The sequence below is a fragment of the Oncorhynchus clarkii genome, chromosome 1 (assembly GCF_045791955.1).
Source record: "Oncorhynchus clarkii lewisi isolate Uvic-CL-2024 chromosome 1, UVic_Ocla_1.0, whole genome shotgun sequence".
Taxonomy (NCBI): domain Eukaryota; kingdom Metazoa; phylum Chordata; class Actinopteri; order Salmoniformes; family Salmonidae; genus Oncorhynchus; species Oncorhynchus clarkii.
The window spans coordinates 21400248-21416372 of record NC_092147.1 but is presented as its reverse complement, the minus strand read 5'-3'; the positions used below and the strand labels follow the sequence as shown (position 1 = coordinate 21416372).

Genomic DNA, 16125 nt, shown 5'->3' with positions numbered 1-16125 from the left:
GAGATTGAAAATGTCAGTGAAGACATTATGGGCTAAGTGTAGTGTCAGCTAGGCAAATCAAAGTGCAACACAAATTTGGAGACTGATACTGTTAGGTAATATATTTCTAAATGTTATTTCACCTTTATTTAACCAGGTAGGCTAGTTGAGAACAAGCTCTCATTTACAACTGCGACCTGGCCAAGATAAAGCAGTGCAACACAGAGTTACACATGGAATTAACAAACAAAGTGAGGGGGGAATGCATTTGATCCCCTGCTGATTTTGTACGTTTGCCCACTGACAAAAAAATAATCCATCTATAATTTTAATGGTAGGTTTATTTGAACAGTGAGACAGAATAACAACAAAATAAATCCAGAGAAACGCATGTCAAAAATGTTATAAATTGATTTGCATTTTAATGAGGGAAATAAGTATTTGACCCCTCTGCAAAACATGACTTAGTACTTGGTGGCAAAACCCTTGTTGGCAATCACAGAGGTCAGATGTTTCTTGAAGTTGGCCACCAGGTTTGCACACATCCCAGGAGGGATTTTGTCCCACTCCTCTTTGCAGATCTTCTCCAAGTCATTAAGGTTTCGAGGCTGACGTTTGGCAACTCGAACCTTCAGCTCCCTCCACAGATTTTCTATGGGATTATGGTCTGGAAATTGGCTAGGCCACTCCAGGACCTTAATGTGCTTCTTCTTGAGCCACTCCTTTGTTGCCTTGGCCGTGTGTTTTGGCCGTGTGTTCATGCTGGAATACCCATCCACGACCCATGTTCAATGCCCTGGCCGAGGGAAGGAGGTTCATCGTCCCTTTGATGCGATGAAGTTGTCCTGTCTCCTTAGCAGAAAAACACCCCCAAAGCATTTTTCCACCTCCATGTTTGACGGTGGGGATTGTGTTCTTGGGGTCATAGCAGCATTCCTCCTCCTCCAAACACGCCGAGTTGAATTGATGCCAAAGAGCTCCATTTTGGTCTCATCTGACCACAACACTTTCACCCAGTTGTCCTCTGAATCATTCAGATGTTCATTGGCAAACTTCAGACGGGCATGTATATGTGCTTTCTTGAGCAGGGGGACCTTGTGGGCGCTGCAGGATTTCAGTCCTTCACGGCGTAGTGTTACCAATTGTTTTCTTGGTGACTATGGTCCCAGCTGCCTTGAGATCATTGACAAGATCCTCCTGTGTATTTCTGGGCTGATTCCTCACCATTCTCATAATCATTGCAACTCCACGAGGTGTGATCTTGCAGACTGCTCTATCAAATCATAGACTTAATTATTTTTGACATGTGTTTTTCTGGATTTTTGTTTTGTTTTTCTGTCTCTCGCTGTTCAAAGAAACCTACCATTTAAAATTATAGACGGATAATTTCTTAGTCAGTGGGCAAACATACAAAATCAGCTGGGGATTAAATACTTTCCCCCCTCACTGTACAGTCAATAACACAATAGAAAAAGTATATATACAGTGTGTGCAAAAGAGGTAAGATAAGGGACGTAAGGCAATAGGCCACAGTGGTGAAATAATTACAATATAGCAATTAAGCACTGGAGTGATAGATGTGCAGAATAGGTAATGCTAAAAAAATAAAGGGTTAAGCATGCCAAATATCCTCTGGGAGGATGGAGTAAAGCCTACATGGCCATTTATTGTAAAGGAAGTGTACACCCCTATAGCCTACCCTTATTGAGAAGCGGATGTTAGTCTTCCGATCAATCATCCTACACTGGACCAAAAAGGACTCAATTTGTCACTTTGTTTTCACATCCACTGTAGCCTACACAATATTTTTAAATAAAATGATTCTCACTTTAAGTTGTTTTGTGTTTTTAAGCTAAGAAGAAATCATTTCAATATTTACTACTTTATATAAATCAATATTTGACAGTATATCAATCTAGTTTGTGACAGAACACTACATGGCCAAATGTATGTGGACACTTGCTCATCTAACATCTCATTCCAAAATCATGGGCATTATTATGGCGTTGGTCCCCCCTTTGCTGCTCTAACAGCCTCCACTCTTCTGGGAAGGCTTTCCACTAGATGTTGGAACATTGCTGTGGGGACTTGCTTCCATTCAGCCACAAGAGCATTGGTGAGGTCGGGCACTGATGTTGGGCGATTAGGCCTGGCACGCAGTCGGCATTCTAATTCATCCCAAAGGTGTTTGTTGAGGTCAGGGCTCTGTGCAGTCAAGTTCTTCCACATTGATCTCGACAAACCATGTCTTTATGGACCTCACTTTGAGTACAGGGGAATTGTCATGCTGAAGCACAGAATCCTATAGAATGTCATTGTATGCTGTCGTGTTTATTTCCCTTCACTGGAACTAAGGGGCCTAGCCCGACCCACGAAAAACAGACCAACCCCAGACCATTTTTCCTCCACCAAACTTGACAGTTGACACTGCATTTGGGCCGGTAGCGTTCTCCTGGCATCCACCAAACCCAGATTTGTCTGTCGGACTACCAGATGGTGAAGCATGATTCATCACTTCAGAGAACATGTTTCGGCTGAAGTTGCTTCCACAGGCAGTTTGGAACTCGGGAAGTGAGTGTTGCAACTAGATGATTTTTAAGTGCTATGCGCTTCAGCACTCAGTGGTTTGTGTGGCTTACCACTTTGTGGCTGAGCCGTTGTTGCTCCTAGAGGTTTCCACTTCACAATAACAGCATTTACACTTGGCCGGGGCAGCTATTGCAGGGCATACATTTTAAGAACTGACTTGTTCTAAAGGTGGCATTCTGTGAAGGTGCTATGTTAAGTCACTGAGCTCTTCAGTAAGGCCATTCTACTGCCAATGTTTGTCTATGGCGATTGCATGGCTGTGTGCTTGGTTTCATATACCTGTCAGCAACTGGTGTGGCTGAAATAGTCAAATCCACTCATTTGAAAGGGGTGGCACATATATATATATATATATATATATATATATATATATATTTATTTATTGATTGTACCTGTGAGATTTTTTTATTTAACTAGGCAAGTCAGTTAACCCGGACGACGCCTGGCCAATTGTGCGCCGCCCTATGGGACTCCCAATCACGGCCGGTTGTGATACAGCCTGGAATCGAGCCAGGGTCTGTAGTGACGCTTCTAACACTGAAATGCAGTGCCTTAGACCGCTACGCCACTCGGGCCCCTTATAGCCTTAATTAAGTTCTATTTTTTTTCTTAGAAAATATTTAGATGTAGCAATGATCTTGTCATTGAATGCTTTGGAATTCAATGATTGTAAATGAATTTGTGACATTAGATATGTGCTTTTTTTTTAAAGGTGCAACTATAATTTAAAAACTCTCAAGTGAAACACCACGGGCATAAAATAACCGTATGTCTAGTGACGTCGTCCCTTTTCCGCTGTCATTCTCGTTTGTGCCTCCACGATGAGGGCAGGCAGGCAGGCGGGAGTAGCGTTCCAACAAAAGTATCGACCAAGACAGTCGCTCGGATTATAACTTTATTTTGCACAAATAACCAGAAGAATGGAGTCGGAGTTATGGAATTAAAGCTACGAGCAATTGCAATGGACGTTTTTCTCGTGGAATTACTGTTTTATAGTAGCTTGCTCTCTGTAGTTAATGGTAAGTAGCGACTTTTATTGTTCGGACTTTGCTCCGAGTTTACAAAGTTTTAATATGTTTTTTTAGAAAACACTGGGAAGCAATGTGGCTTTAGTTACGTGAATGTGTCTCGCTAGAGGTCGGTAGTTATAATAGCCATAATTAAGTTATCCATTTGTGTTTTAAAGTTAAATGGGCATGTATTTTCGTATATTTTCTTTAGATATACGTTTGAGCCTTTTCTTTACAAGTTGAATACTCACTCCGTGGCAAGGCTATCGCAGGAGTTCACTCAAGTCTAAACTTTCTCGCGTTTTCAATTGATCAGAAGAGTGACATTTTTCAAAATAGGAATTTTGACTATTTATCCCAACTTTACTTAATTCTTGCGGGGTACAGCAAAAGTTCATTTTAGAGCCTATACTCGGAGGCCTCAATGCACTGCGATTGATCGCCGGTGTCGGGTGTCATAAGGACACCGTTTCTGCTTGAAAGTGTGCAAGGTTTGTGGAAAGGAACGACGTTATTTCTCTGATTTCTTTCCACACACTTTGTTTTGGAGTAGCAAAATATAGGCCTACAGAATGTCCCAATGAGATAGGTGAGACAGTTAGTCTTGATGTGCACATATTTCTGAATACAAATATACATTTTAGTTATTTTGTAAGATGTAAACCACTAGCAAAATGCATAACAAACCTTTCACCAATTACATTCCATATCTAATACAAGTCTACAAGTGGGACTAGGTCTATAGAGTTCCTGGTTATTTTGGTGCATCTTTTGTCTACTACACTGTTATAGGTCCCATACAAATATTTGTATGCACTATTAGACAGCTGTTTCCAATAGGTTGACTATGGATGAGTTTGCACTATAGATGAATGGACTGTATGGATACAATTAGTTCATCTTTGATCAAATACCCAGGCTGGCTATGTCTAGGAATAAATCAATCAAGTCTTTCTGTATGCAGTGTACTTGCATGATTAGGCCTGCACATCAAGTGCAGTAGACAACAATTTCCAAAAGTTGGAGAAGTTGAAATATAATCTTTTTCGGTTTAATGGCCGTTCGTCTTTCAAGTTGAAAATGGCAGATTAGGACATGTCTTTAAAGCCCACAATGAATTTGTTGATCCATTTTCCTGGCATTGATTTGGGTGAATTTTCATATCGAGTGTGTTATCATGAAATACTCTCTTTCGCCAACTCTGATGAATGAACTGCTAATTTAGTTACACCCATGGGTCACTGCTACGGTATAAGCAGTGTGTATCAACCTGAGAGAATCTCAGTGTGTGACTTTGACAGAATTTAGGGAGGGGGTGAGTGTATGTAATACACACTCACAGGCTAAAACACAAAACAAGTGTCATCAAACACCAGTCAAGCCAAACACCCAGTGCTGTGTGTAGAGAGAAGCCCTATATTGCCCTATGACTTGTATCAATCACTGTTTATTAAAAAATAAGCCAATATATTTTATGTATGATTTATAAAAGTGTTATTAATACTCACATCTCACATTACACATCCCAGGTAAGATTCAGCCCTTAGATCACTTCAGTGTTTAACATTTAAAAAATAAGTTTGACCATGTTATGTAATTGTGTTGCTTTCTTGCAACTGCATGTTATCATGAATCAACCTACGCTATTTATACAATATATCTGAGTTTTGGCTACTTTTAAAATAAAGCATGGCAGTGTATGGAAAAATGAGCTTGTCTTGAGGTGTGGATGTTATTCAATTCCATGGGTGAAGAATGTATAGCTATGGAATAAATATTTTTCCATTTTTTTAAAACTTTTGAAATACAAGTAGGTTATTGGTTTCATTTCATCTGGGGATTTAGAGGAAGTTTAGTGGAAAATCTACTCAGTAGCAGGCTGTCTTGATTTCCCCTGGTTCTCCGACACTCCTAGGGAATCACTTCTCAAGCTGGGCACAGTTCTAGAGCAATGGAGGCTTTCTACCTTTTCTTTCAGGACCCTGTGAAGGGTACAAAAGTATCTATATCCACAGTAAAACGAGTCCAATATCGACATAACCTGAAAGGCCGCTCAGCAAGGAAGAAGCCACTGCTCCAAAACCGCCATAAAATAGCAAGACTACAGTTTGCAACTGCACATGGGGACAAAGATCGTACTTTTTGAGAAATGTCCTCTGGTCTGATGAAACACATATAGAACTAATTGGCCATAAGGACTAGAGGTCGACCGATTGATTTTTCAACGCCGATACTGATTATTGGAGGACCAAAAAAAGCTGATACCGATTAATCGGACAATTTTATTTATTTATAATAATGACAATTACAATAATACTGAATGAACACTTATTTTAACTTAATATAATACATCAAAATCTATTTAGCCTCAAATAAATAATGAAACATGTTAAATTTGGTTTAAATAATGCAAAAACAAAGTGTTGGAGAAGAAAGTGCAATATGTGCCATGTAAGAAAGCTAACATTTAAGTTCCTTGCTCAGAACATGAGAACATATGGAAGTTGGTGGTTCCTTTTAACATGATTCTTCAATGTTCCCAGGTAAGAAGTTTTAGGTTGTAGTTATTATAGGAATTATACGACTATTTCTCTCTATACCATTTGTATTTCATATACTTTTGACTATTGGATATTCTTTTAGGCAGTTTAGTATTGCCAGTGTAACAGTATAGTAACTCTCCTCGCTCCTACCTGGGCTCGAACCAGGAACACAACGACAACAGCCACCCTCGTATTAGCGTTACCCAAGCAGAGCATGGGGAACAACCACTCCAAGTCTCAGAGCGAGTGACATTTGAAACGCTATTAGCGTGCATCCCACTAACTAGCTAGCCATTTCACATCACATCGTTACACCAGCCTAATCTCGGGAGTTGATATTCTTGAAGTCAACAGCAGAGCTGCTGGCAAAACGCACGAAAGTGCTGTTTGAATGAATGCTTATGAGCCTGCTGGTGCCTACCATTGCTCAGTCAGACTGCTCTATCAAATCATAGACTTAATTATAACATAACATACAAATGCGAGCCTTAGGTCATTAATATGGTCGAATCCGGAAACTATCATCTCGAAAACAAGACGTTTATTTTTTCAGTGAAATACGGAACCGTTACGTATTTTATATAACGGGTGGCATCCATCAGTCTAAATATTCCTGTTACATTGCACAACCTTCAATGTTATGTCATAATTACGTAAAATTCTGGCAAATTAGACGGCCCAAACTGTTGCATATACACTGACTCTGCATGCAATGAACGCAAGAGAAGTGACACAATTTCACCTGGTTAATATTGCCTGCTAACCTGGATTTATTTTAGCTAAATATGCAGATTTAAAAATATACACTTCTGTGTATTGATGTTTATGGTAGGTACACATTGGAGCAACGATACGCACCGCATCGATTATATGCAACGCAGGACACGCTAGATAAACTAGTAATATCATCAACCATGTGTAGTTAACTAGTGATTATGATTGATTGTTTTTTATAAGATACGTTTAATGCTAGCTAGCAACTTACTATGGCTTACTGCATTCGCGTAACAGGCAGGCTCCTTGTGGAGTGCAATGTAATCAGGTGGTTAGAGCGTTGGACAAGTTAACTGTAAGGTTGCAAGATTGAATCCCCGAGCTGACAAGGTAAAAATCTGTCGTTCTGCCCCTGAACAAGGCAGTTAACCCACCGTTCCTAGGCCGTCATTGAAAATAAGGATGTGTTCTTAACTAACTTGCCTAGTTAAATAAAGATTAAATAAAGGTGTAAAAAAATAAATAAAAAAAATCTGCCAAATTGGTGTCCAAAAATACCGATCTCCTATTGTTATGAAAACTTGAAATCGGCCATTCCGATTAATCGGTCGACCATCGTTATGTTTGTAGGAAAAATGGGGAGGCTTGCAAGCCCGAAGAACACCATCCCAACCGTGAAGAATGGGGGTGGCAGCATCATGTTGTGGGGGTGCTTTGCTGCAGGAGGGACTGGTGCACTTCACAAAATAGATGGCATCATGAGGGAGGGAAATTGTCGATATATTGAAGCAACATCTCAAGACATCAGTCAGGAAGTTAAAGCTTGGTCGCAAATGGGTTTTCCAAATGGACAATGACCCAAAGCATACTTCCAAAGTTCTGGCAAAATGGCTTAAGGACAACAAAGTCAAGGTATTGGAGTGGCCATCACAAAGCCCTGACCTCAATCCCATAGAAAATTGGTGGGCAGAACTGAAAAAGTGTGTGCGAGCAAGGAGGCTTACAAACCTGACTCAGTTACACCAGCTCTGTCAGGAGGAATGGGCCAGAATTCACCCAACTTATTGTGGGAAGCTTGTGGAAGGCTACCTGACACGTTTCACCCAAGTTAAACAATTTAATGGCAATGCTACCAAATACTAATTGAGTGTATTTAAACTTCTTACCCACTGGGAATGTGATCAAAGAAATAAAAGATGAAATAAATTATTATTCTGACTAACTGACCTAAAACATGGAATTTGTACTCAGATTAAATGTCAGGAATTGTGAAAAACTGAGTTTAAATGTATTTGGCTAAAGTGTATGTAAACTTACAGTAAACTTACTTCAACTGTATCTGTTTCGGCTTCTTGCAGTCAATAGTCCGTCTACAAATTATTTGTAGTTATGTTCCGGCCCCCGACCATCCGCTCAAGAAAAATAAGTCCCCCGGGTGAATCTATTTAATGATCCCTGTTCTAGTGTATATAGAGTTGATAGAGAGTTAACCCTCACCGGTTAGACCTAGATGTTAGTGCTGAGTTAAGCTACAGCCTTATTAGCTACAACACCAAATGAAAATGTGGCCCATAGGCTGTTTGTTTCCATGTATATATTAGCTGGATAATCCTGCTGGTGGAGCCACTTGAACATGATGATGGTAAAATAAGGAACCACATTCTTCTGAGTGAATGATCGTGCCCAGAGGCCAGTCATGGATGTTTAGGAAAGAGCTGGCATTGTTTCTTGTAGTGAGACTGGCTTCTCCTTGGCCCTGCCTCTTGGGTTGTGGCAGAGACAGAGTGCGACTGGTTTGCAGAATGTGGAGTGGACAGGCCTGGCTGCTGCCTCTGCTCTGTTCTCATAAAAAGATCAGCTGTTGTGGAGAGATTGATCTTTGTAATCCCCGCTGTTATGTATCCACTGGGGGCTGAGGTGTCAAGAATCCTCACTGATGGCTTTCGTTGGTCTCTCCCTGGGCCTCCACATTCTGCTGTCTTGTTAGGAATGCCTTTGGATTACCAGTGCTGCATATTTATTTTTAACACGCCAATACACACAACCACTTAGGACTTCTTCTACACTACATCCTTGAGATCTCATAAGAAGTATGTAGGCTACTTGTTGAATGCCAAGTGTTGAGTATGCCTATTTTCTAGAGGCAGCGTTTCTGTGATTGTGGCTTTTCTAGAGCATAGGTCTAGTTCTCCTGTACCTTTTTAGTGATTGATACTGTGTTCATTGTGTTCTTGTGTTCCTATGTTCCTCTGTAGGTCTCACTTATCCTCTTTCAGTTTTGACCTATGAACCTGTGATTCAGGGAAGAAAGGAAAGAGGCACACATGGCCTTATGGTAGAATTAGGCTATGACTTGTGGCTTTACATCTAACATCAAATTGTATTGGTCACATACACATGGTTAGCAGATGATATTGCGAGTGTAGCGAAATGGTTGTGCTTCTCGTTCAGACAGTGCAGCAATATCTAACATGTAATCTAACAATTCCACAACAACTACCAAATACACACAAATCTAAGTAAAGGAATGGAATAAGAATGTATATACATGTAAATATATGGATGAGCAATGACAGAGCGGCATAGGCAAGATGCAATTGATGGTATGAAAATACAGTATATACATGAGATGAGTAATGCAAGATATATGTAAACATTATTAAAGTGACCATTGATCCATTTGTTAAAGTGGCCAATGATTTCAAATCTGTATTTAGGCAACAACCTCTCTGTGTTAGTGATGTCTGTTTAACAGTCTGATGGCCTTGTTATAGAAGCTGTTTTTCAGTCTCTCTGTCACAGCTTTGATGCACCTGTACTGACCTCGCCTTCTAGTGAACATGCAGTGGCTCGGGTGGTTGTTTTCCTTGATCTTTTTGGCCTTCCTGTGACATCAGGTGCAGTAGGTGACCTGGAGGGCAGGTAGTGTGCCCCCGGTGATGCGTTGTGCAGACAGCACCACCCTCTGGAGAGCCTTGCGGTTGTGAGCGGTGCAGTTGCCGTACCAGGCGGTGATACAGCTCGACAGGATGCTCTCAATTGTGCATCTGTAAAAGTTTGAGGATTTTTAAGACACATTTCTTCAGCCTCCTAAGGTTGAAGAGGCGCTGTTGTGCCTTCACTACATTGTCTGTGTGGGTGGACCATTTCAGTTTGTCCGTGATGTGTTTGCCGAGGAACTTAAAACTTTCCACCTTCTCCACTGCTGTCCTGTCGCATGTTGATTTTGTCCACCCACACGACGCGATCAGGATACGCAGGTTGAAATATCAAAACGAACTCTGAAACAACTATATTAATTTGGGGACAGGTCGAAAAGCATTAAACATGTGAATTTAGTTAGCTAGCTAGATTAACATTGGGTTGCTATTTTACCTGAAATGCACATGGTCCTCTACTCCGACAATTAATCCACAGATAAAAGGGTAAAAGTTTGTTTCGTGTAATCTCTCCTCCAGGCTTCTTGTTCTTTGGACTTTATATGGCGGTTGGCAACCAACTTGAAGGTGCACTACCAACTGGACTTGAGTGTGAACCTCAGTTCATCTTTCAATTACCCATGTGGGTATATGCTCCTAAAAAGCAATGTGGAGACGGGAGAAGAGGGACTTGCAGCGATTGTATAACATGTATGTGTACATTTATTTAGCAACACTTGTGCACGTGACACGAGCGGTGTGGTCAGCATGCCAAGCTTCTTCTCCCTTGTTCTTCACAAGTACCTGTATGATAGCAGTCTTCTCAGTGTCTCTCTCACTGTCTAGCAGGTGCAACACACTACAAAGACATATGGTATGTGTTTGTGGAATCCAGATTTTATGCCGCAATAAAATCATGGTCTAAATAAGGTTATGTTGGACATTGAAGCCTATGTATGGGGAGGGTTTAAAATGTGTAGCTCATCTGTTAATTTGCCTCACAACTCTTTTGTAGTCAAGAATGAGGAGTCGTGTTCTGAGGATGTGTAGATAGACGGGCAGTACATTGTGATTAGTCTGGGTTTTTACCCTGTTGAAGGGAGGACAGTAGGAGGTGACTCAACTGGTTTGTGACTACGATGATTTCCCATTGTAGCCAATTCAATTGCATTAATTCCATTACCGATTTTGTAACAGCATTGAGTTTTAATCACTTAATAATTCATAAACAAACTTAACACTAACTAATTAACACTAACTAATTGGTAGGTCTACCCTTTACTTGTTACTTCTGTGAACTTTCATAATCCTCCCTCTTCATTAGTAAGAGAAATTAGAAAATATCTTAAAGATATGTGGGTTTTTGGTAACACAATTACAATGAATGGCAATGTTCCTGAAACTTACAGAAGGCAATTTCCAAAACAAAAAATGTGTTGATATTAGTTGGCAGGGAGGGGTCTTTTCTTCAACATTGTGTTTTGATATACACTGCTCAAAAAAATAAAGGGAACACTAAAATAACACATCCTAGATCTGAATGAATGAAATATTCTTATTAAATACTTTTTTCTTTACATAGTTGAATGTGCTGACAACAAAAATCACACAAAAATGATCAATGGAAATCAAATTTATCAACCCATGGAGGTCTGGATTTGGAGTCACTCAAAATTAAAGTGGAAAACCACACTACAGGCTGATCCAACTTTGATGTAATGTCCTTAAAACAAGTCAAAATGAGGCTCAGTAGTGTGTGTGGCCTCCACGTGCCTGTATGACCTCCCTACAATGCCTGGGCATGCTCCTGATGAGGTGGCGGATGGTCTCCTGAGGGATCTCCTCCCAGACCTGGACTAAAGCATCCGCCAACTCCTGGACAGTCTGTGGTGCAACATGGCGTTGGTGGATGGAGCGAGACATGATGTCCCAGATGTGCTCAATTGGATTCAGGTCTGGGGAACGGGCAGGCCAGTCCATAGCATCAATGCCTTCCTCTTGCAGGAACTGCTGACACACTCCAGCCACATGAGGTCTAGTATTGTCTTGCATTAGGAGGAACCCAGGGCCAACCGCACCAGCATATGGTCTCACAAGGGGTCTGAGGATCTCATCTCGGTACCTAATGGCAGTCAGGCTACCTCTGGCGAGCACATGGAGGGCTGTGCGGCCCCCCAAAGAAATGCCACCCCACACCATGACTGACCCACCGCCAAACCGGTCATGCTGGAGGATGTTGCAGGCAGCAGAATGTTCTCCACGGCGTCTTCAGACTGTCACGTCTGTCACATGTGCTCAGTGTGAATCTGCTTTCATCTGTGAAGAGCACAGGGCGCCAGTGGCGAATTTGCCACTCTTGGTGTTCTCTGGCAAATGCCAAACGTCCTGCACAGTGTTGGGCTGTAAGCACAACCCCCACCTGTGGACGTCGGGGCCTCATACCACCCTCATGGAGTCTGTTTCTGACCGTTTGAGCAGACACATGCACATTTGTGGCCTGCTGGAGGTAATTTTGTAGGGCTCTGGCAGGGCTCCTCCTTACACAAAGGCGGCGGTAGCGGTCCTGCTGCTGGGTTGTTGCCCTCCTACGGCCTCCTCCACGTCTCCTGATGTACTGGCCTGTGTCCTGGTAGCGCCTCCATGCTCTGGACACTACGCTGACAGACACAGCAAACCTTCTTGCCACAGCTCGCATTGATGTGCCATCCTGGATGAGCTGCACTACCTGAGCCACTTGTGTGGGTTGTAGACTCCGTCTCATGCTACGACTAAAGTGAAAGCACCGCCAGCATTCAAAAGTGACCAAAACATCAGCCAGGAAGCATAGGAACTGAGAAGTGGTCTGTGGTCACCACCTGCAGAACCACTCCTTTATTGGGGGTGTCTTGCTAATTGCCTATAATTTCCACCTGTTGTCCATTCCATTTAATCATGCACCAAAATGTTTTTTAACACGCAATTCCATTTAGAATTGTTGCGCAATGAATGTTCTTATAAAAGCACGTTTTACTACAGGAGGAGAAATCCCACTCAAAATACATAGTTGTGATAGTTGTGTTGGATAAATAAGATACATGATGACTAACAAAAATACACACAAATAACCTATCAACTGATAAGCATGACTGTCAAACGTATTTCCATCGATGAATAAAAAGCATTATCTTGCAAAGGGATTTTTTTTCTGCTGGTCATTTTGTCCGTAAACAATTTGTTAGTTCAGTAATAGGAGAGAAAAAAAAGGAAAAAGCTGCCAGTTGCCAGCCAACGGAAACCCTGGCTACGATGAACTTCACATGTTGGTGCTCATGGGTCCTTTTAGATGGAAATACTTTTTTAAAACTCTATTAGGCCAAGTACAGATTTGTATGCTCTTTAACAAAAGTCTATTCAAGTGGCAGAGAGCTGACACCATAAGTTTTCTATTACTATGCCACTCAGTCTTATTCATATATTAAACTGATGCATTGGAGTAACTGTCCCAGTGAGGCGCTGTGCTGTGGTGTAAACTAATGATGGCTCTTGTCTGGTGTTTTGGTGCTTAGTTACCTGGCATGCTGGTAAACCACAGCGTGGCACCCCTAACCCACAGCCCTCTCTCCTCTTTTCTCTGCAGGCATTGTGTCAGCACTGTCTGCATGTGATGACATCAGTCTGTGTGCATGCATCCAATGCCTCCATCCCACTCAAAAGTCACTGAGGCACCACTTACTTACTGGGTGGCACATTATGCAATCCAGCCTTTGGCTATTGGCTTTCACTCTCATTGCGGAATATCTAACTCGATTCTAAATGTAACTAACATGAACTGTCATGGAATTCTCTGCCTAGTTACTTTTCAACCTTGGTAGGTGGCTGTACTAAATGAGAATAGCTGGCTGTGTACCTTTTCTTTAATGTAATGTATTTCTTCTAATTTTCCTCAGGATCCCCCTTGCTGCTGTTTGCCAACCGGCGGGATGTGAGGCTGGTGGATGTGGAGATGGGAAGGCCAGAGTCAGCAGTGGTGGTCAGTGATCTGGAGGATGCTGCTGCTGTGGACTTCCTCTACTCTGAAGGACTCATCTTCTGGACCGATGTCAGCGAGGAGGCCATCAAGCAAACCTACTACAATCAGTCCACCAACTGTAAGCTTCACACTGCTACATCCAAGTTAGGGACTGTTCTTATGTTGTTGTCTTACATTTGTAAGTGTGTTAAATATTTAGTTGTTTTTAAGTTTGGTGCAAATATAACCGAAAAACAATTTATTCTGCAAAACAGAAAAACTTGAAGAAAGGTCCAACGCCTCTGGATACATCTAGAAAATAACAGCAGAATGTCACTATTAATGGAGGGATATTGATATTGAAGTTTAGACCTAAGTGTTCCTACTGAAATGCTGGGCTTTTGTTTTCAGCTCTGAAAGAGGCCTTGGGGACAAGGCAAACGGTTGTTGTGTCGGGTCTCGACTCCCCTGACGGACTAGCTTGTGATTGGCTGGGCCGTAAACTATACTGGACCGACTCTGAGACCAATCGCATTGAGGTAGCCAACCTGGATGGCACCTCTCGCAAGGTGCTATTCTGGTTGGACCTGGACCAGCCCAGGGCCATCGCCCTGAACCCAGCCCACCGGTGAGTCTCTGGCCTGGCCTCTTTCTCTCCCCTGACTGGGATGTTGGTGATGTATCCACAGCAGCAGCCCCTTCCATCCATGTGTATTTATGGTTCATATATGCATCTGTTGGTTGAGTGAGATGGTTGAAAACCTGCTTTTCAGCTGGGTCTGTTTCCTGTTGTTGTGTTGTGTAGATCCTCTGGAGTTGATTGCTCTTCTCTCATAGGGCAATGTCATAGGGCAATGTTTCTAATTATATGTTGGGGACTAAGGATGTGTATCCAGTGTTAGCATTATTGAGTCAGTATAATTTCACTCTAGTCAGTGGAAAGTACTGCAGTAATACCTTTTTTATTTCATGGATTTGGTGCTATTTTTGAACATGTATGGTTTTGTGAAAAAAACTTCAAACCTCAAGAACCTGAGTTTTGCAATTTATTAACATGGGGTTATAAAACGAAACAAAGGTTAAAAGGGTGAAGAGTGTAAAACGATGATCTATTCTTCCACAAATCCACATTTTGATTTTAATGGAGGTGCAGAAGAGGTAGATATGGCACTTGGTCAAAAACAATACTTAGATTCTTTCCAGACAAGGCATTTTTTCGGTTGCATGTAACTTCTTTAGACCTTTTATGGAAGTACTTACCGGCCGTAATGGCAGTAATGACGATAGTTGCTCTGCGAAACTCCATTATTTGGTAGGCACCGATCAAACTTTGACATTATTAAGCTTGAAAGCTGGTGAAAGGCCAGTTGAATGGCTGCTTCCTGGACTTGAAGGAGAATCGCCATATTCAACGTCTCCTGTAAGACCAGATTCTGGTTCAGTGTAGACCTAGATCAGCATGTGTGTGCAACGGTATATTTTAAATCGGAAGAATATGCGAAGCATTAATATTTTAGAAGCATCAGATGATAGAATTAACTTTAATGTTCCAAGGGAAAACTTGTCTTAGACACACAGCTACACACAAGCTACATAAAGCAAGATAACATTTAATGTAACATCTAATTAGCGTCCACTGGGAAACACTGACCAACACTTTGGTTCCAGCCCTGTCACAATAACTCCTCCCTGGCTTTTTCATTCATTGTCATGTCAAACAGCATTGAATTCAAAGTGCCCACGATATCCCAAGTTTTGGTTGAAGTTTGTTTTATACAAGGAGAAATCCCCAATTAAAACACTTAGAATGTACTGTATGTGTTGCCACCCTAGGGTCATGCACTACTCTTAAAGCATATTTAGAACTTTTATTATTAAAAAAACTAAAATACCTTCAAATATGTCATACTGTCAAAAATGTGAAAAATATTGTGATGATATTTTGGCCATATCGCCCAGTCCTACCAACACCTTCTCTAGCCATTTTGTGAACCACAGACCAGGACAATTGGGAAACCAGGAGGCAGCTCATACGTTGTTCACAAATTCTGTATGTTTGTGTCTGGTTAGGTTATTTTAGAATCGCTTTTCAGTTCTTAGACCATTTTGATTCTGTCAATTTAACCGAACCTAGGGCCCACACCTAGATCTGTTATATTTGCTGGTGGCCTTCCCTGCCCATCCACCTCCATAGCTGTCTATGAATAGAAATTTAGCATGCCTAATTAAGCCTGCTTTCAATGTAGTGCACATTGAAGCGACTGCAGCTATTCTGGGCACAACATGCAGACAGCTTGGAGATCTGGCGAATTTTAAGATATATATCTGGCTTTGTCAGAGGACCTGTAGACATGTGAATTTGTGTGTGTTTGTGCATGCGTATG

At 41.6% G+C, this 16125-nt stretch overlaps 1 protein-coding gene across 3 annotated transcripts in view; it reads left to right on the top strand.

Annotated features, from left to right (window-relative positions):
• Positions 1-3329: 3329 nt before the first annotated feature.
• LOC139384857 (low-density lipoprotein receptor-related protein 5-like) overlaps positions 3330-16125 on the top strand; it is a 69618-nt gene continuing 56822 nt past the window's right edge. Inside the window, exons 1-3 of one of the 3 annotated variants that reach the window (XR_011628898.1) lie at positions 3330-3587; positions 13680-13880; positions 14153-14369. Coding sequence is in view for 2 of the 3 variants with exons in the window: in XM_071129862.1 (XP_070985963.1) it covers positions 3503-3587; positions 13680-13880; positions 14153-14369 (503 nt within the window). In the remaining variant the exon portion in view is untranslated. The remainder of the gene's footprint in view (positions 3588-13679; positions 13881-14152; positions 14370-16125) is intronic. The other 2 variants (XM_071129862.1, XM_071129786.1) reach the window with 2 other exon arrangements.